The sequence below is a fragment of the Cervus canadensis genome, chromosome 1, assembly GCF_019320065.1.
Source record: "Cervus canadensis isolate Bull #8, Minnesota chromosome 1, ASM1932006v1, whole genome shotgun sequence".
Lineage (NCBI taxonomy): Eukaryota > Metazoa > Chordata > Mammalia > Artiodactyla > Cervidae > Cervus > Cervus canadensis.
Window position 1 is genome coordinate 43,100,194 of NC_057386.1, and position 20,693 is coordinate 43,120,886.

General features: G+C 47.0%; 1 protein-coding gene across 3 annotated transcripts in view; it reads right to left on the reverse strand.

Annotated features, from left to right (window-relative positions):
* ASIC2 (acid sensing ion channel subunit 2) overlaps positions 1-20,693 on the reverse strand; it is a 1,209,005-nt gene that overhangs the window by 59,836 nt on the left and 1,128,476 nt on the right. For all 3 annotated transcript variants that reach the window (XM_043480717.1, XM_043480710.1, XM_043480724.1), the window contains exon 3: positions 15,787-15,914. In XM_043480717.1, the coding sequence (XP_043336652.1) occupies positions 15,787-15,914 (128 nt within the window). The remainder of the gene's footprint in view (positions 1-15,786; positions 15,915-20,693) is intronic.

A 20,693-nucleotide genomic window follows, 5' to 3' on the forward strand; every position in this document is an offset into this window, starting at 1 on the left:
CATGAATACACAAGAGCGTTCTTATTATAAATAGTCCAGGGATCCAGAAAAAGTGGAAAGTCTTGCACTCTCAATTTTGTTCTGAGCAGCTGTCAGTATTTTTTAAATTCTCCAGAACTTTAAATCCTCCAGAATTCTTCTGTGTGTTCCCATGAATACATGTGCATTTATAAATATATAGTTTAGTCTAGTGTGGGGTATTTTTAATACAAATGAGACCACCCTGCATGTGTTGTTCTGTCTTTTTTTCCCCCACTTATCAATATGTCTCAGAAAATTTCCCCAAGGGACCTCCATTTTAACTGTTGCAGGGAATTGGGGGGAAATACATAAGCATTTGCCCTCCCTTTTTTTTATCATCCTTTCATTGGTGAACGTTTAGGCTGTTTCTAAATTTTTGTTCTCACAAACAGTGCTGCAGAAAAGATCTTAATCCTTGCTAGTTGGGGTACATGTGGAAATACTTCTTTAGGGCAGATTCCAAGAAGGAAAACTGCTCCATTGAAGAGGCAGTGTGCTTTTTTATTTGAATGGATGCTGTCAAGTCCCCACTCAACTCCCTAGTTCAAAGGCCCTACCAGTTTATCCTCCCCTCAACAGCTGACTGTCTGCATTCTTCATAGCATGTGCAAGCTCAGTCACTTCAGTCATGTCCAACTCCTTGTGACCCCACGGACTGCAGCCCACCAGGCTCCTCTGTCCATGGGGATTCTCCAGACATGGATACTGGAGTGGGTTGCATTGCCCTCCTCCAGAGGATCTCCCAGATCCAGGGATCAAACTTGTCTTATGTCTCCTGAATTGGCAGATAGGTTCTTTACCTACTCTCACCACCTGGGAAGCCTGCACTCTTCATAGACATGGTATCTTTTCTGGGGTCCTGCTCCCCTTCTGCTTCTTCCTTTCACAGTCTTCTTGGCTCTCCTAGAGACCTTGGTCACATACTATCTTCCTGTCCTTCATCACCTAATTGTGTCAAAGGACAGGTAGTGCTATCTTAAAACATAAAACAGGACTTCCTGCTGGCCCAGTGGTTAAAACTCAGTGCTTTCATTGCAGCGGACATGGGTTCAGTCCCCGGTCAAGGAACTAAGATCCCACATGCTGCATGGTGTGACCATAAAACAAACCCAAACCAAAAAAACCAGAAAGCAAGTAAACCAAGGAGTGATGAGTCTCATTTAGGACTGATTTTTGTTGTTGTTGTTGTTCCATGATAGGATGTGCTGCAAGGTTTGAAGCAATTTATTAACCAATATTGATTCACTCTGCAATTGATTAGTTAATTAATTGATTGACAGCATTACGATCTGTGCTATTTGCTCAGAGTTGTTGCCTTCAGACAGCATCTGCTCCTTGATGGAGCAAGACATGCAAGTAACTTGGGTTATTTAGATACCTTTGTATTAATAGCCAGTTGGCTGTTGTTAAGGGCTTCCCCAGTGGCGGTAACAAATCTGTCTGTAACACAGGAGATGCAGGAGATGTAGGTTCAATTCCTGGGTCAAGAATATCCCATGGAGGAGGAAATGGCAACCCATTCTAGTATTTTTGCCTGAAAAATTTCATGGACAGAGGAGCCTGGTGGGCTACTGTCTATGGGGTCACAAAGAGTAGGACACGACTGAGCATGCACACAGGCACGTGGCTGTTGTTAAAATACTTAAATGCAAAAAGGAGAGAGATCTCAGTAGGTGAGAAACCAGAGATGCTTTATGGCGAGATCTAATAGATTAGCACTGAGATGTACTTGCTCACAGGGAATGATTATAGGGCCTGTTAGGCCCATTTGTCACAACATAAACAATAGGGACTTTTCCATCCCTGGAGGGCAACAGTTGTTTTCAAACAGGAAGGAGGAGGAGAGAAATGAGAAAGAGAAATCTTTTCTAGATTCCCTTTCCCTTGCCAAGGGAGTCTGACCGTCAGCGGGATTATTCACATTCATGCATTCGTTCTGGTTGATATTTATAAAAAAAAAAATTGTCTGTGACTATCTAGCCTTCCCCATTGGCAAGAAAAAGCTTTCAGCCTGCATAAGGAGGTGTCCTCTACATATAAAGTGTCCTCCTTGTATAAAAAAATAACAACCATCAAAAACCAAGGCCACCCTGTTCAGAGTTCAGATGCTGCTCATGAATCAATGGAGATCGTGGTCCTGGGTAGCAGGACCCAATCAAAGAATGTTCTGATGGATTAACTTGTCTCTTGAGTAAGATAAAGTAGGTGAGTCAACAGACAGTAGATCTCCTTTCCTCTGCTGGGTCTGAGGAGGAAATAAGCCATTAAGAGATAAGCAACTGGCTTCTGATGTCAGAATCAGTGAAGAGAGGATCCAGGAGAAGCTAGTTCTGCCCTGAAGGATGCTGATGAGAGTGGGTACCACCAAGTTCTGGACTTTGGACCCAGACTGAAGTTGCCATGTCTGTACCATTTTTGGCTTATCCATTTCCCCCCATGCGTGCATGCATGCTAAGTCACTTCAAGCATGTCTGACTTTTTGCAACCCCATAGACTGCACTTCTGCATATAAGTTAAACAAGCAGACTGACAATATACAGCCTTGACGTACTCCTTTCCTGATTTGGAACCAGTCTGTTGTTACATGTCCAGTTCTAACTGTTGCTTCTTGACCTGCATACAGATTTCTCTTGAAGAAATCTCCAAAGTTTGCTGTGATACACACAGTCAAAGGTTTTGGCATAGTCAATAAAGCAGAATTAGATGCTTTTCTGGAACTCTCTTGCTTTTTTGATGATTCAATGGATGCTGGCAATTTGATCTCTGATTCCTCTGCCTTTTCTAAATCCAGCTTGAACTGGAATTTCATGGTTCATGTACTGTTGAAACCTGGCTTAGAGAATTTTGAGCATTATTTTGCTAGTGTGTGAGATGAGTGCAGTTGTGTGGTAGTTTGAACATTCTTTGGCATTGCCTTTCTTTGGGATTGGAATGAAAACCAACCTTTTCCAGTCCTGTGGCCACCGCTGAGTTTTCCAAATTTGCTGGCATATTGAGTGGAACACTTTCACAGCATCATCTTTTAAGATTTGAAATAGCTCAATTGGGATGCCCTCACCTCCACTAGCTTTGTTCGTAGTGATGCTTCCTAAGGCCCACTTGACTTCACATTCCAGGATGTCTGGCTCTAGGTGAGTGATCACACCATCGTGGTTATCTGGGTCGTGAAGATCTTTTTTGTACAGTTCTTCTGTGCATTCTTGCCACTCTTCTTAATATCTTCTGCTTCTGTTAGGTCCATACCATTTTTGTCCTTTATTGAACCCGTCTTTGCATGAAATGTCCCCTTGGTATCTCTAATTTTCTTGAAGAGATCACTAGTCTCTCCCATTCTATTGTTTTCCTCTTTTTCTTTGCACTGATCACTGAGGAAGGCTTTCTTATCTCTCCTTGCTATTCTTTGGAATGCTGCATTCAAATGGGTATATATTTCCTTTCCTCCTTAGCCTTTACTTCTCTTCTTTTCACAGCTATTTATAAGGCCTCCTCAGACAACTATTTTGCCTTTTTGCATTTCTTTTTCTTGGGGATGGTCTTGATCATCGCCTCCTGTATAATGTCATGAACCTCGATATATGGTTATTCAGGCACTGTATCAGATCTAATCCCTTGAATCTATTTCTCACTTCCACTATATAATCGTAAGGGATTTGATTTAGGTCATACCTGAATGGTCTTGTGGTTTCCCTACTTTCTTCAATTTAAGTCTGAATTTTGCAGTAAGGAGTTCATGATCTGAGCCACAGTCAGCTCCCGGTCTTGTTTTTGTTGACTGTATAGAGCTTCTCCATGTTTGGCTGCAAAGAATATAATCAATCTGATTTCACTGTTGGCCACTTGGTGATGTCTATGTGTAGAGTCTTCTTTTGTGTTGTTGGAAGAGGGTGTTTGCTATGACCATTGAAGAACAGACTGGTTCCAAATTGGTAAAGGAGTACATCAAGGCTGTATATTGTCACTCTGCTTATTTAACTTATATGCAGAGTACATCATGTGAAATGCCAGGCTGGATAAAGCACAGGCTGGAATCAAGATTGCTGGGAGAAATATCAATAACTTCAGATATGCAGATGACACCACCCTTATGGCAGAAAGTAAAGTGCCTCTTGATGAAAGTGAAAGAGGAGAGTGAAAAAGTTGGCTTAAAGTTCAACATTCAGAAAACTAAGATCATGGCATCTGGTCCCATCACTTCATGGCAAATAGATGGGGAAACAATGGAAACAGTGACAAGCTTTATCTTTTTGGGCTCTAAAATCACTGCAGATGGTGACTGCAGCCATGAAATTAAAAGACACATGCTCCTTGGAAGAAAAGCTATGACCAACCTAGACAGCATATTAAAAAGCAGAGATATTACTTTGCTGACAAAAGTCCGTCTAGTCAAAGCTATGGTTTTTCCAGTAGTCATGTAGAGATGTGAGAGTTGGACTATAAAGAAAGCTGAGTGCCGAAGAATTGATGCTTTTGAACTGTGGTGTTGGAGAAGACTCTTAGGAGTCCCTTGGACTGCAAGGAGATCCAACCAGTCAATCCTAAAGAAAATCAACCCTGAATAGTCATTGGAAAGACAGATGCTGAAGCTGAAACTCCAATACTCTGGCCACCTGATGGGAAGAACTGACTCATTAGAAAAGACTCTGATGCTGGGAAAGATTGAGGGCAGGAGGAGAAGGGGATGACAGAGGATGAGACGGTTGGATGGTATCAGTGACTCTATGGACATGAGCTTGAGCAAGCTGCAGGAGTGGTGACGGACAGGGAAGCCTGGCATGCTGCAGTCCATGGGGTCACAAAGAGTCAGATAAGACTGAGCCACTGAACTGATACAGCTCTTAATCTGTGATTGATAGATTGTTTGCCTCTACTGCTAGACTGTGAGCTCTGAGAAGAACCAGGTCAGCCCTGTTCATCACTGTATCCCCCTTATGCCTAAACCCAGTGCCTGGCACATATTAGATGCTCAATAAATGAATGAGTCAGCAGGAAATGATCAAGGAATGGGGCAGGAAGGCTCATGGTCTGTGTGAGGGCAACACGTGGATCAGAGGGGGCTACTGTTGAGCAGTGCGGGTATAGTCACTAGAAAAAGTGATAGCAAGAGCTGGGATGTGGAATTTGGGCTTTATTTTCTAAGTAGGGAAAGATATTGATGGGTATCAAGAGGCATAGTGAGATGATAAAGTAGGCCTTTTTCTCTCTCTTTTATGCATTCATTGAGTCATTCATTCCATTCAATACATTATTGAGTATCCTCTACATGCAAGGCACTGTTAAATGCTGAGATACAAAGAGCAGAAATAAGACAGAGTCATATCCTCAAAGAGCTCACAATCTGGTAGGGAGATGGATAAGTAAACACATGATTATCATGTGCAAATTTTATGCTAGAGATTCACACAGAATATTCCAGGGTGGCCTTCTGGAGGAGGGAATATTGGAGCTGAATCTCGAAGGACACATACAAATTAGGTAAAGAAAGGGTGGGAAAGGGGTTGCTGGCAGGGATTGAGAGGAGTGAGCATGTGATGCTTGGAAATAACTGCACACAGTTCAGGAGATTTAGTACTTTGGGTGGGAGGCCAGGGGAGTGGAGAGAGGTACTGCCGAAATGTAGGCAGGGAACAGAGCAGAAAGGCATGAAGAGTTTCCTGAACTTCATTCTCAAGGAAGTGAGGGAGGGAGATGATCAGACGCATATTTTAGGAAAATCATGTTGATGGAGAGAATGGATTGGAGAGGGGCAAGGTGGGCAGCAGGGAGACTAGCCAGGCAGCTAGTTCTTACCATGAAGAACCAAATTAAAGCAGTGTCTGGGGTGGGCGATAGTGATAGCTGGTGTTTATTGAGCACTTGCTGGGTGCCAGAACAGTTCTGTGTGCATACATTAACTCAGTCTTTTTTGTCGTCATCCTGCGTAGCATGTTGGAGCTTAGATCCCTGACCAGGGATTGAACCCTGGTCCCTTGCATTGGAAGATCAGAGTCTTAAAACACTAGACTGCCAGGGAAGTCCCTCACTTAGACTTCTAGCTACCCTCTGGGATAGAAACCGCCATAATTCCCATTTTACAGATGAGGAAATGAGGCACAGGATCACCATCTAGGGAATGCATATTTGTACTCAGGCCATTTAGAGGGTTGGGGGACCGTCAGGGAGCAGCAGTTTTGCGGTAGAGGTGTGAGACAGGAGCAGAGGGTTCAGTTTAGACTGTTGATTTGAGATGCCCAGTGGACTCCGAGAGGAGGCATATGACAGCACCTGGAGTACTACTGGGTCGGGGGTTCAGGAAAGAGATCTGGGCTGGAGACAGTGATCTGAAAATCACGGAAAAGGGAAGCTCATTCAAGGAGACTGCAGAACGAGACAAGCCGCAACCAGCATCCTGGGGCGCCCATCGTCTCGGGAGTGACCAGAGAGAGAACTGCTTATGAAGGCAGCTCAGGAGGAGTAGGCAGAGAGGTGGGAAGGAAACCCAGACCAGAGTGGAGAGAAGAGGGTCTCAGGGAGGGCGTGGCCAACAGCCCACCTGCCACGGGGAAACCAGGCGGGATTCAGTGAGGAGTGTGCTTACCATCCAAGATGGGGTTTGGCCACAAAGATTTCATGGGCGACCTTGATGATGAAGAGTTTCTGCGGGATGCTAGAGGTGAGCTGGGAATTGAAAGGGAGGTAAGGAAGCAGAGAGAAGCAAGTCTAGAGAGACTTTGGAGACTCTCTTAGGAAGACAAGGAGCAGAAGAGGCTGCAAGGCAGAGGGGAGGCAGATGGAGTGATTTTATCTCTTTCTAAGACTTGAGCATATTTTATGAGAACTCACTTTGGGATTTCCCCCAACAGAGCTGTGCACATTGGCTCATCCTAACCAAGCAACACTTCTTTTAAGGACCCTTCTGCCTCCACCTCCGCCGTGGCCTCCACTCTGACAAAAACAAACTCCCATCGTGTAGAAAAAAAAAAGGTGAAAACCTGACTCTTGGCAAAACCATATGGGGCTCTGAAGACGTTTCCCCCTTAGAGATGGAGTGGCAATAAGTGGGCAAGTCGCTAAGCTAGTCGATGCTTAATTGATTCTTATTTTCATCTATTTATGGGAAACACTATTCCCTGTTGGTCACGGAGGGGTGGCCACACAGCCATCTATCCTGCCTTCTGGCGCCTCCCTGGCGCTTTTTGGAGCAGAACTCTATGATACCCTGTTTGTGTGGCTCCAGCTTCGACAGTTTGGAAGTTGCTGAAGGCATGTGGAACAAATTCTCTCCCCTGCCTTAAAAAACACACTGGGCAAGCCTCCATTTCTAATGGGGCCCGTGAAGCGTATTAAGGACCGTGGATCCGGCTGTCAGATTGACAAACGAGTCTTCTCATTTGAAAGGCACTTAGGAAGTTGTATTTGGAAGCTTGAGAGGAGCTGTCAAAAGTGACAGGGGGGCCCACCCCAGCCAACATCTGGGCCTTTTTAATTCGGGGTAGATTGAGAGTAATGTTTTGAGTTGTGAGCCACGATGAAATTCCATCCAAATGTTGGTTATGCGGCCAGTCTACGCCGAAGGCAAAGGCTTAAGCTGTAGGAACCAACTGTGCCCACACAGCCTGCCAATGACCTAATTGGGGCCGGCGGGACCCCAGCGTTTGTGTCTGCCCTGTGTATTTACAGCCCCAGAGAGGCTGGCGGGAAGCTGCCTGATGCAGGGTGTGGTGTGGCAGCGGGCGTTCTCCTGGGAGTTTGGATAGAGCCCAAGTGGGGAACCAACACACAGTCCGGGTTGTGGACTTGAAACTGTTCTCCTTTCCAGGGGCTCCACACTGGTTAGTAGAAGGAATTCTTAGTGAGAACGGGGTATATCTGGGCAGTGATTGTCAACTCTGGCTCCCCAAGGCATTTCTTTCTTTTTAAAATATTTCTTTCTTTCTTTGGCTGTGCTGGATCTTAATCATGGCATGCAGGATCTTCCGTCTTCATTGCAGTATGTGAGATCTGTAGTTGTGCCATGTGGGATCTAGTTCCCTTGACCAGGGATCAAACCCAGGACCCCTGCATTGGGAGCAGGGAGTCTTAGCCACTGGACCACCAGGGAAGTCCCACCCCAGGACATTTCTGAAACCCTCGAATGTAAACCCAGGGCCATGTTTCCCCTAAAACTTTTTGAACAATGAGGCTGGTGGCCAACTGCCTGCCCAGAGTCTCCAGATTCATTCTCAGTCCCCCCAAGAAGCATGGGCAAGGTGGTTGAGTAAAGATTTGATGGACACATTGGATAAACATTTAGAAAAACAAGACTCGCCACCAGGATCTTTGAGGAGGAAGTTTGAGACGATGAAAATTTTCATGACTGGAAGTCCTGCCAGGATTCACAATCGCCTTCTCTTAGGGGCAAAGAGTCTGACTGGTGATGTCAGTGTGAAGACAGTTCATTTGTGCTCTTGCCATGCAAATGCCCCAGCTTTGCACTTTCACATATATTCACTCACTCACTTAATTCTCCCCATCTTCCAGAGACTGGTGCTGCCCCTCCCATCTGTTCTACTACCCACTCTCGTGTACACAGATGGCTTCCAGATCTGTCTCCAGCCCTGACCCCTTTCATGAGCTTTTGCTCTGATTAGGGTTTCTAAGGGTGCAGCCAGAAATGAGACAGATAGCATCATCCATCACAGGCTGGCTCCACAGTCTCAGGGAGAAGGTGGGCCCTCAGGGCAGATTTTAATGGACTTTTGGCAGGGGTTGGTGGGTGGGCAGGGAGAGGGAGGGCATCTCAGTGCTCTTTGGGCACAGAGCACAAATTTGAGTGTAGTGGATATTCATTCGGGGCTTCCCTGGTGGCTCAGTGGTAAAGAATCTGCCTGCCAATGCAGGAGACACGGGTTCAATCCCTGGGTCAGGAAATTTGCCTGGAGAAGGAAAGGGCAATCCACTCCAGTATTCTTGTCTGGAAAAATCCCATGGCCAGACAAGTCTGGCGGGCTGCAGACTACGGGGTCGCAAGGAGTAGGACATAACTGAGCAACTGAACATGCATGCATGTATATTCGTTCTTTCAACCCTGCACATTTACTGAGCTCATATCTAAGCAAGGCATGGGGGATAGAGAATCTGAGGACACCACCCTTGCTCTCAGAGATCTCCTGGTCTATGGTGAGCCAAGGGCTGATGGAAGCTAAGGAAGGCAGTTCTTAAGAGGCAGATATGGGGCTGAACCTTGGTAGTCCAGTGGTTAAGACTCCAAGCTTTCAATGCAGGGGGCTCAGGTTTGATCCCTGGTCGGGGAACTAAGATTCCATACTCCTTATCCTGTGGTGTGGCCAAAAGGTTAAAATACAAAAAAAGGCAGGTGTAAGGAGTGGGGATGCACAAGGGGAGGTAAGTCCTGCAAGGAGAGTCTTGCCAGGAGCTGGACACAAATGCCAAGAAACCTGCTTGACTCTGTGAGTGCTCCAAGGCAGGACCAGGTTGCTTTCATCTTCGTCTTCCCAGCAAAGTAGGGTGCTCAGTGAATATAAGCTGAAGGAAGAAGTGAATGTATAAGGTGTGATATAGAGTGACTAGCTGCTCCTTGAGAGGTGGCAGGACAGGACAGAGGTCTTCTTAAAGATGGTGCTCTTTGAGCAAAAGCCAGAAAAATGAATAGACCTTTGCTAGGAAGATAAGACCAGGAAGAGATGCTGGGCAGAAGGGACAGTGGGTGTAATGTGCAGAGGCAGATGATGGAGAGATAGTGGAATAGTCACTGGATGGTCCTCCAACGCTGGGAGGCAGGGGACACACTGACTGGGCACATGATGAGGCTGGAAGTGGGCAGGGGCTGAATACGATCTTGGACACCATTCAAGATGGTGTGAATTACAGGAAGCCGTGAATTTACGGATTCTAGGTAGGGCAGCGAAGTGGCCCTTATGTGAATGGGCTGGGGAAGGGGTGCTACCAAGGAGCATGCCTAGAGCCTCTCTTCCCACCCCACTTCAGTACTCTTGCCTGGGAAATCCCATATAACCCTGGCGGGCTACAGTCCATGGGGTCGCAAAGAGGACACGACTGAGGGACTAACACTTTGACTTTGACTGTGTATCTCAGCCCCTGCCTCTCACTAGTAGGAACCCAGGTTCTGCCTCCTGGATTAGGGGAGGGGGTTTTGTCTCACATGGTCTTAACACGACCACCACCATTGACCTTAACAGCACCCCATGCCAGCTGGCACAAAGGAAGGAGTCCGCAGGTGGCTGAGCATGGAGCAGGTTTGGGAACTGCCGTCGCCCAAACTTCTGGGTGATTCCTGCGTGCCCGAGTGACCCCTCCCCCCCAGGTTGCTAATGCTGGAGGCCCTTTGAGGTCATCTAACCCAGCCTTCCCATTCTACAGATGGGAACCCTGAGGCCCAGGGAGGGAAGCAACCTGTCCAAGTTTTCACAGAGCAGTCAGGGCTAGAGTCCAGGTCTGTGGGCTCCCAGTCTGGTTTTCTGTCCCCACATAGATCTGTGCTCTCTGAGCTTGGTGACCTTTGGCTGGTGACTTAGCTGGGTGGTTTTGTCATCTGGAACGTGGTGACAACAATATCTCCCTTTCGGGCTTGTTGTGGGGAATAAATGAGATAATGCAGGTAAAGTGTCTCTGCAGCTTAACGTCTGGCAGGTGGTGTGTGCTCAGAAAGAAGTAACTGTTACTGTCCTTCCTCTCTGGGGTTTTGTTTCTGCTCCCAGCGAGTCATCCCACTGCCTGTCTCTGGTCATGAGGGGTCCTGGGATGGTGCAGGGGCTGCTACAGCAGCTGAGCTGGGGTGGGGGCACTTCTCAGATTGTCCGAGGAAGGCAAGGTCATGCCTTGGCCTCACTGAGTTCAGGACAAATACAAATTTTAAGAAGCAATCTTGGGTCTGGACTACAGCCCAGTGGTGTGTTCTTTTGGATTACAAAACAAAGCGAAAAATATTTTCAGAATGGCATGTGTAATTTTTCATGGGCGGGATGACTTTCCCATGCAAGAGGACTTTCCCGTTTACAGAGACATTCATAGCAGGATTCCTGTAAGTCACCAGTTCTGCGCAGGGCTTTCACTCAGGAGTCAGTTTCCTTAGCATGAGTCACACCCACTTTCTAGGAACAGACCTTCTGTTTCCCCAAGGTCTTGTCACCCCTGGCCTTCCTGTAAGAGTCCCATGAGCTTTGAGCTGAAGGAGCAGAATCCTGGAATGGGAATAGTGCAGCTGCTATAGATTGTTAAGTCCATCATGATTTTCACGGGCCATCAAGAAAGAAAAAGCGGGACTTCCCTGGTGGTCCCGTGGTTAGGAATCCACCATGCAATGCAGGAGGCCTGGGTTGACCCAGGGTTGGGGAACTAAGATATCACATCCCTTGGAGCAGCTGAGCCTCAGCACCACAGCTAGAGAGTCTGTGGGCCGCAATGAAAGATCCTGCTTGACTCAGCTAAGACCTGACACCGCCAAATAAATAAATAAATAATGGTGAAGGGATAAAATCAAAGGAAAAAAGGAAGAAAAAGCACTGCTAATTGTAACTGACATGCAATTGATTGGGAAACAAGCCCCAGTTCCAGAAATGTTAAAATGTGAAAGAACACACATCTTAGAATCAATGTTAAGAGAACCAGGGTCAGCTGGATAGGATAGCACCAATGGCAGAACACACAAATAGTGGCCAATCTCCAAATTCTACTTGGCTTAAGATTATTTAGTGGTTATTTTTTTTTTTTCTATATGAAAGAAACCACTAACATGTAGGTTTTGTGAGGACAGACACTGGTTTGTTTTCTTACCCCTGTATCCCCATCGCTTCACACCCATAGTAGGTGTTCAACAAATATTTGATCAACAAATAAATAAAACAGAGCCACCTTATAAAATGTGTGGCAAACCCAGACAAGAAAATAAATCATTCGTAATCCCCCCACTGTGGGTATTTTGCCTTATTTCCTTCGAGTCTTATTTCCTATGAATATGCTCTTTTATATACATGTAAACATAATGTATTATTAGATTTAGCTCCGGGATGTGTTTTTGTATTTCTCTATTAATATGAATGAAATGATGAAATGAGATGGTGTGGAAATGCTTTGAAGACTGTAAAATGTTTAACCAAATATCTTATTATTAGTTATAATAACCACAGCAATGCTAATATGAATGAGGCTGATTTTCTGAAAATATACTTCAAAGCCAACAACGAATTTGTCCTCTGAAGCTGGGAATATGTTCTCTTCCTGATCGCCACGGGGAGTCCCTGTTTCATTTTGGGAAGAAAAAGAGACTTAAGGATTCTGAGAAGTCATTGGTCCCAGCCACTCACCTGGCCTAGAAATTTGTTCAGTGTCACTAGCGGAGGGTCAGTGGCGGGGGCAGGGGGAGGACAGACGGCATCTTTCAAGACAATGACACTGCTGTCCCTACAGAGAGTTCCCTTCTTTTTAGCTTTCACTAGCAGTGAAATGAATGACCCTATGGGTTTCAAGGAAGGCTGTTCATGTCTTCTGCATGGTAATGGCAACATGGACATCAGAGAGATGTCAGTACAGGTAAGTCAATACAGGATGGGAGTGGTGATTACTTTCAGTAAAGCACAAAGGCATATTTGCCTTAGACGACTAGCCCCCAATTCCCTGTTAGATAGTCAAAGACTTCACAGACACACTGATTAGTCTAACTCCAGCCTGGTTCTTCCAAGGGAGGTGGGTAGATTCACATCACACACACAAGGGTGGACTGACAACGATTCTCCCCTTGATCAAACTCTAGCCAGGCTCCTCTGTGCCTTGTTTTCCATGAGGCCTTAACCTTGACCTACAAAGGCTAGGACAAACACTATCATAGTTTCTTCCTCCTTCCCTCCTTCCTTCCCTTCCTTTCTTTCTTGTCATTAGCACTTACTTTTCATTAAAATGAATACTTTGGATGGAGGGAAATTTACTAATGACTCAGATGGTAAAGAATATGCCTGCGCTGCAGGAGATCCAGGTTCGATCTCTGAGTTGGGAAGATCCCCTGGAGGAGGGCATGGCAACCCACTCCAGTATTCTTGCCAGGAGAATCCCCATGGACAGAGGAGCCTCGCGGGTTACAGTCCATGGGGTCGCAAAGAGTTGGACACGACTGAGCAACTAACACAAACACACACACACACTTAGATGAAGAACAGGATTAGAATAGTGTTTACAATCAACTTCTGAAAAATCACATTATATAAAGGAAATAAAAACAGGTGAGCAGAAGTCCCAAAAAGGTGCAGCTTGTATATATCACTGTGCTTGGATGAAATGTGCTGCTCAGGGGAGGATAGTACTTAGGCCACAAGAGCCCAGGAGGAAGACACCAACAGAGGACAACCCCTCAGGTAGCAACGCTGAATGCTGAATTCTCCAGCAAGCTCAAAAAATATGTAGTATTTTGGAAACATTCACCTCGAGCTCTTTACAAAAATGACTGTCTCTTCAACATGTTTCTACACTAATGTAGTTTCTCACGGTTCAACCCAAGTCCCCGGGATGCCCCAGCTCCTTTAAAGTACCTGCCTGAGGACTCAAGGCTGCCAAGTAAACTCAAGAGCTTACTGTTTGTTTTTGCATGCCAGCATGGGAAGGCAGGACCCCTGTCTTCCTGCCTCTGCAGGAGGGGAGGAGCCTAACTATGATGGGGTTTTATTAGCAAACTCAGATGGATTTCACATGCACTGACCGCCCCTCTCCAACTTTCCCACCTTTTGTAATTTTCAATTCCCTGACTCTGCTCAAGTGCCCTCTGCGCCCCACCCTTCCCCCTCATTTTCCCTTTAAAAATCCAGTGCCTTCTGCACAAATCGCAGTTGAGTTCAGTTCATGATGAACTTTCTTCCTAATGTAATGGTATGTTACTGATTAAATCTGTCTTCGCTGCTTTAACAAGTGTCCGGCTTTGTTGATCTCAGACAGTACTCGAATGCTGGCCATTACACCCAGGCTTATAGCTTGGGCTCTGGGCTCTCTGCACACCTTGACCTGTGAGTCTGTGTTCTCACTCTTCCTGACTCAAATCCTCAGCCCTGAACTTGGCTCCCTGTGGTCAGCTTCATGTCCTCTAGGATGATGTTTTCTGGTTGTTCCACTTGGCTCCCACTTTGCACACTCTTGAACACTCCACCTCTGCCCACACTGTCTGACTCCATCTCTGGGGCCGGTAGATGCTGGACCAACTTCCAAGCCTCCTCTACCCCTGTCTCGGGGCTGCCATCCCACCTGCTACGTTCTGCCACGGAGGTTGATCATGACTTTTAGCAACTGCCCAGGTGTTAAGTACAGTAAGTTCATGAGGCCCATGTAAGTTCATCAGCGCTTTCCCAGAGATTCAAAAATACAGCTCTCTTAGAGATTTGGCTCAGATGTAAAGAAGCTGCCTGCAATGCAGGAGACAGGGGTTTGATCCCTGGGTCAGGAGGATCCCCTGGAGGAGGGCATGGTGACCCACTCCAGTATTTTTGCCTGGGAAATCCCATGGACAGAGGAGCCTGGTGGGCTACAGTCCACAGGGTTACAAAGAGTCAGACACGACTGCGCAACTAACACTTTCTTCACTTAAAGATTTAAAAACAGTTTCTCTTTTTTTCACTTAAAAATTATTTATTTACTGTATTTATTTATTTGCTGGGCTAGGTCTTTAGATGTGGATTTTAAAGATGTGGATCTTTAGTTTCAGCACATAAGATCTTAGTTGCAGGCATGTGGGATCTAGTTTCCTGACCATGGAATCGAACCCAGGTCCCCTGCATTGTAAGTGTGGGGGCTGAGCCACTAGCCCACCACAGACATCCCTAAAACCAGTTTCCAATACAGAAGATCGCTCTATAAAATGGCTAAGTACTGGATGAAAGATGATTTGAGCCGTATTTTACAAGCAAGCTGAGCTCTTAAGTTTCGTGTGGATCTCATTGCGCCTCCCTGTTCTCTGGGCCCTCCCTTCCTCACACTCTAGAGCTGGGCTCCCTGTCACTCGTTCACCTCACTCTTCACTCCAGGCCTCCCAGGGCAAATTGTCTTGGGTGATCTGGTTTAGGACTCCCTCAGGGTCCTAGGCTCTCCAGCTTTTATTCTAAGCAAACCAGGAAATGAAGACAAAAAAAAGCATCCATCCCAGTGTCTCTCTGCAGTCCTGCTTTGAGACCTCCTCCCCACTGAGACTCTATGAAGGTCTCCCATCTGAGACGTGTAGCATATGTCACATCTATGCCAGTCCGTATTCCATGGCCGTACTGAGTTGACGCAGCCATCCTGGCTGGCTGGTTCTGAATTGACCCAGGAAGAGGCTTCCCTCTGATTAAACTCCATAACAGAGACTGATGCCTGTCTCTGTTCCTTCTGGCAGGCCACCTGGCAATGTATTAACAGAGTGATGAAACACACCGAACCCTGGTGAGCAGATTCCCCTAGCATCCACTGGCCTCTCACCTCACCATCACAAAGATTTTCCCCCAGAATGTTTTAGGAAAAACAAACAAACAAACAAACAAAAAACCCCAACCAGTTCACTGAAAAAGAAAACAAGCTGGTTTTCCCTCACATCCAATTTCAGAATCGACAGGCGGTCCAGGAGAATCCACATACAGAGGTCAACGGATACCTTTCTTCAATTTCAGAGTGAGGGTTTTCAGTGAACCCAACCCTACTCCTTCCAGCCTCCTGGGTGGATTCTGAGCCTTCCAGGAGTGAGAATCCTGTTCCTCCAGCTCACGTGGCAGGTGGCTCAGAGAGGCCAAGGACCCCTGATCCCACAGAGCCCCGGGGACTTACCCTCTGCTCCTGTGTGGCCACGAAAGTCTGGAACCCTGGTGCCACCCCAAAGCCCAGCTCTTGGATGAAAGGCGGCTCAGACTGACTGTGGATCTGAACCTTCACGCCTGCTTCAAACGTCGTTTCCTCTGAAAGAACAAAGATGGACAGAGCCATGGGTCAGTGACAACGGAAGCTCAGGGATTCCTGGGGCTGAAGGACTCAAAAGGATGCCGGGAAGGCTCCACAGCAGAACCACAGCCCCCAGAGATGTGTACATCTGCATCTCTGGGAACGGCAGCTATGTTACCTTACGTTGGAAAAGGACGCTGCAGATGTAACCAAAGATTTGGAGGTGGGGAGATTGTCCTTGGTGATCCAGGTGGCCCAACAGGATCACAAGGATCTTTAGAAGAGGGAGGCAGGAGGATCAGAGTCAGAGAGATGTGGAAAAATGCTCTGCTTCTGGCTTTGGGTATGGAGGAGGGAGCCACAGGCTGAGGGATGTAGGCAGCTTCAGGAAGCTGGAAAAGGCAAGGGAATGGAATTTTGTCCTCAAGCCTCTAGCAGGAATGCAGCCCTGCCGATATCTTGAAACGCACTTTTTGACATTTGGCTTCCAGAACTGTAAGATAATAAATTTGGGTTGTTTGATGCCAGTAATTTTGTGGCAATCTGTTACAGTACTCATCAGAAAAGAATTCAGGTCATTTAGGCCAACAGCTCCTTGCTTCAGTCTCCAAAACTACAGAATGGGATCCTTTTTCTTTTTCTTAACATTTTTTTTTTTTTTTGATTGGAGGATAATTGCTTTACAATGTTGTGTTGACTGTACCTCTGCTTTTTATTTACTAACTTCTCTACTGGGCCATGAGCTGAGTCGAGGCAAGGGGATCAGGAGAATGAACACACAATGATGCTGCAGTCAGAATGCTTGCAAGCCCCTTGGAGCTGCAGGAAATGGGCAACTAGAAGAGAAGCTCCTCCCCTTTTCTCTGTCTCTGGCAGTGACCGGTGGAAGGCATGGCAGGAAGGGATGGGACAGCAGGGCCTGGCTCATCCTATGTGTTGGTGCTCAAAATTGGTAGGGAATGCACCTATGGGATCCTTCACTCTTTCCTGGGCCTCCCTCTCTGTCTTATTCTTTGCAAACAGCCTGAAGAACGAACTTTCCAAAACGCAAACCTGAGTAACTTACAAGGAGCCCAATCGCCTTCACCTGCCTCCTTTCCAGCCTCCTTCCCGGCAGCGCTCTGCTTCATGGCACCACGTGGTTCAACCCATCAGGGCCACCGGATTGGCTGTTACCGATCCCTGATCAATAATCGGATTGGTTGTTACTGATCTCTGCTAGGCAGGGGTGCACTGCATCATCTCATTTGTCCTGGAATGTCTTTCTACTTGGTGGCTCAGATAGTAAAGAATCTACCTGCAACGTGGGAGACCTGGATTCAATCCCTGGGTCAGGAAGATCCCCTGGAGAAGGGGATGGCTACCCACTCCAGTATTCTTTCCTGGAGAATTCCATGAACAGAGGAATCTAGAGAGCTACTTGGTCCACCTGACTGACCATTGCCCTCCTCATCAATGAAGGTTCAGCCCTCAGCCCCACCCAGAGCAACTCCTTCTCCTGCTTGCTTGTATTCTTCACATACACCTAGCAAAGCCTCTGCCACACCACATCATCGTCCTTTATCTCACTGTCTTTTCCACTAGGGCATCTTGCAGGCATCCAGGGAATGATTGTTGAATGGATGAGGGAGACATCTGTGATTCCAACCTCACTCATGCATTAAAGGGCAAGGCCAATCTAGAGTCCGCATCAAGGAGTGTTCCAAAAGCAGAGAATGGGGAGAGGATGGGTAAATGCAGAAATCAGTTAAGATGGGGGGTGGTAGTGGTGGAGGTCAGAGGTCAAGGAAGGGGGATTGTCAATGCCAGGGCCATAGCATGGGGACAGTTTGGGGATAAGCTCTAAAACTGGCACAGAGGAGAAAGGTGAGGAGGACGGAAGGGCTGGAGCCGGGGTGTGACTGTGCAGGACCCAGGAAAGCCTGGGAGCTGGTGATCAAGGCAGAGGAGACACCTGGAGCTGGTGAGAATTCCAGGGTCGGGGGCACAGGGCAGGTGGAGTGGGAGGGAGGGTGGGCAGGGCTCTCACTATCTAGACGAGGAGGACAGCGGAGTTTAGACAAAAGAGAGCCTTGGCCGAGAATCCTTTCGTATGCATCCTCCTGGAGCAGGAGAGAGTCCCAGGGATATCTCCACTTTCTTCTGCTGTCTCTTTACCCAGATTGCACCATCCAAACTCCAGCCCCATGTCCCTCTGTGCTTATGTCGACCTCTCCGGTGGATGGAGGATGCCTCAAGAGAAGAGAGGACTTCTTGCTCTGTCTGGTGCCCACAGCCCAGCCCAGGACTTAGCCCACAGCTCCATCAGGAAGGGGGAATGCCAGAGAAGGCGGACGGGTGGGGAGAGGAGGGCTGAGTGGCCCTGGTCAGGGGCTGTGTTTTCTAAGGTCCGCCCAAGGAGTCTAAAGAACAGGCTGTGATGGGGGAGGAGTGAACATCCAGTGATGCTGGGAGATGGGAATGCCTATGCCTGGATGAACAAAAAGCATGTTCAGTGAGCTGCAGGGGGCTGGGACAGGCGAGATGCCAAAACGCCTTTTCCAGAGCTAGTGAAGCTGTGTGCCTGCGATATAAAAGCGAGCTTCGGAAACCTTCGAGTCAGTCAAACAGGCTCAGAGGAGGAGCCGGTGGTTACAGGGAGAAATGAGGAATGAGGACTTGGTGTCAGAAGGGCTGTGAGTAATGCGCAAGGCAGCCAGCCAGGCATGCCTGTGTTAGCGAGAGCCACCCAAGGCTTCTCTGAGTTAGGGTTTAGATGGGGCGTTTATTCCAGAAAGCAGCCGGGGCTGGGCAGAATAAATTCGTAAGTATTCTTGTATCGTTACAAACATGCAGCCAGCAGATGGGTAGAAGAGAAAGATGAATCAGGTTTCTGCCTCCTTCAGGACAGTGCTGTCTAGAGGAACCTTCTGAGAAGACAGAATGTTTTATAACCTGTGTGATCCCACTTGGTACTGTTAGCTACAGGAAACGTGACTAGTGCAACCGAGGAACTGAATTGATAAATGAATAGATAAATACATAAATAACCTCCCCCCCCAACTATTTTGAGGCATAGTTGACAAAACTGTATGGTATTTAAAGGGCACAGTGGGAAAATTTGATATACGTATACAAGCTGGAATCAAGATTGCTGGGAGAAATATCAATAACCTCAGATATGCAGATGACACCACCCTTATGGCAGAAAGTAAAGAAGAACTAAAGAGCCTCTTGATGAAAGTGAAAGAGGAGAGTGAAAAAGTTGGTTTAAAGTTCAACATTCAGAAAACTAAGATCATGGCATCCGGTCCCATCACTTCATGGCAAATAGATGGGGAAACAGTGGAAACAGTGGCTGACTTTATTTTTCTGGGCTCCAAAATCACTGCAGATGGTGACTGCAGTCATGAAATTAAAAGACTCTTACTCCTTGGAAGGAAAAGTTATGACCAATCTAGACAGCATATTAAAAAGCAGAGATATTACTTTGCCCACAAAGTTCTGTCTAGTCAAGGTTATGGTTTTTCCAGTCAGTGGTCATGTATGGATGTGAGAGTTGGACTATGAAGAAAGCTGAGTGCCGAAGAATTGATGCTTTTGAACTGTGGTGTTGGAGAAGACTCTTGAGAGTCCCTTGGACTGGAAGGAGATCCAACCAGTCCATCCTAAAGGAGATCAGTCCTGGGTGTTCATTGGAAGGACTGATGCTGAAGCTGAAACTCCAATACTTTGGCCACTTGATGGGAAGAACTGACTCATTGGAAAAGACCCTGATGCTGGGAGGGATTGGGGGCAGGAGGAGAAGGGGATGACAGAGGATGAGATGGTTGGATGGCATCACCGACTCGATGGACATGGGTTTGGGTGGTATCCGGGAGTTGGTGATGGACAGGGAGGCTTGGCGTGCTGTGGTTCATGGGGTCACAAAGAGTCAGACGCGACTGAGTGACTGAACTGACTGAACTGAACTGATACATTGTGAAAGGATCCCTCCCCCCCTCATCGGGTTAATTAATATATCCGTTGGAAGGACTGATGCTGATGCTGAAGCTCCAACACTGTGGCCACCTGATGCGAAGAGCCAACTGATTGGAAAAGACCCTGATGCTGGGAAAGATTGACGGCAGGAGGAGAAGGGGGCGACAGAGGATGAGATGGTTGGATGGCATCATCGACTCAATGGACATGAGTCCGAGCAAACTCCCAGGGATGACGAAGGACAGGGAAGCCTGGTGTGCTGCAGTCCATGGGGTTGCAAAGAGCTAGGCACGACAGAGCGACTGAACAACAACAGTCACTGCACATATTTACCTTTTCCTGGCCTGCTTTATTCATCTATTTGCTTTTTAGCCAATTGAATTTTAATTAATTAAAATTTAAAGGGTTCCACCTGTCTTTAACGTATCCATCATTTCACATATTTACCTTTATCTGTCCTGCTTTATTTACCTGTTCATTTTTTTATCCAACTGAATTTTAATTAATTAAAATTAAGTAGCCACATGTGGCTGCTGACCTCCTTACTGGCCAGTGTATTTGCAGACTGTCAGCTGTGAGCCGACCTGAGGCATCTCAGAGCAGTGGGGGTGACAAGGGCTTGAGCAGCCTGCTTTTCTAGGCAGGTACCCTGTGGTGTCTCTTGTTCAGAAGCGGGAGATTTGGGCGGGGTGCTGAGTAGCAGAGCTGTGCATGTTTGAGGTCAGCCCATGCCTAGCCCCAGATGCTCTCTGACCCTGTCCTCCCAGAGCACCACTCACTCTCACATCTCTAGATAAGACTTACTCATCCTTCACAGAACTGCCCTCAGGTCCCCT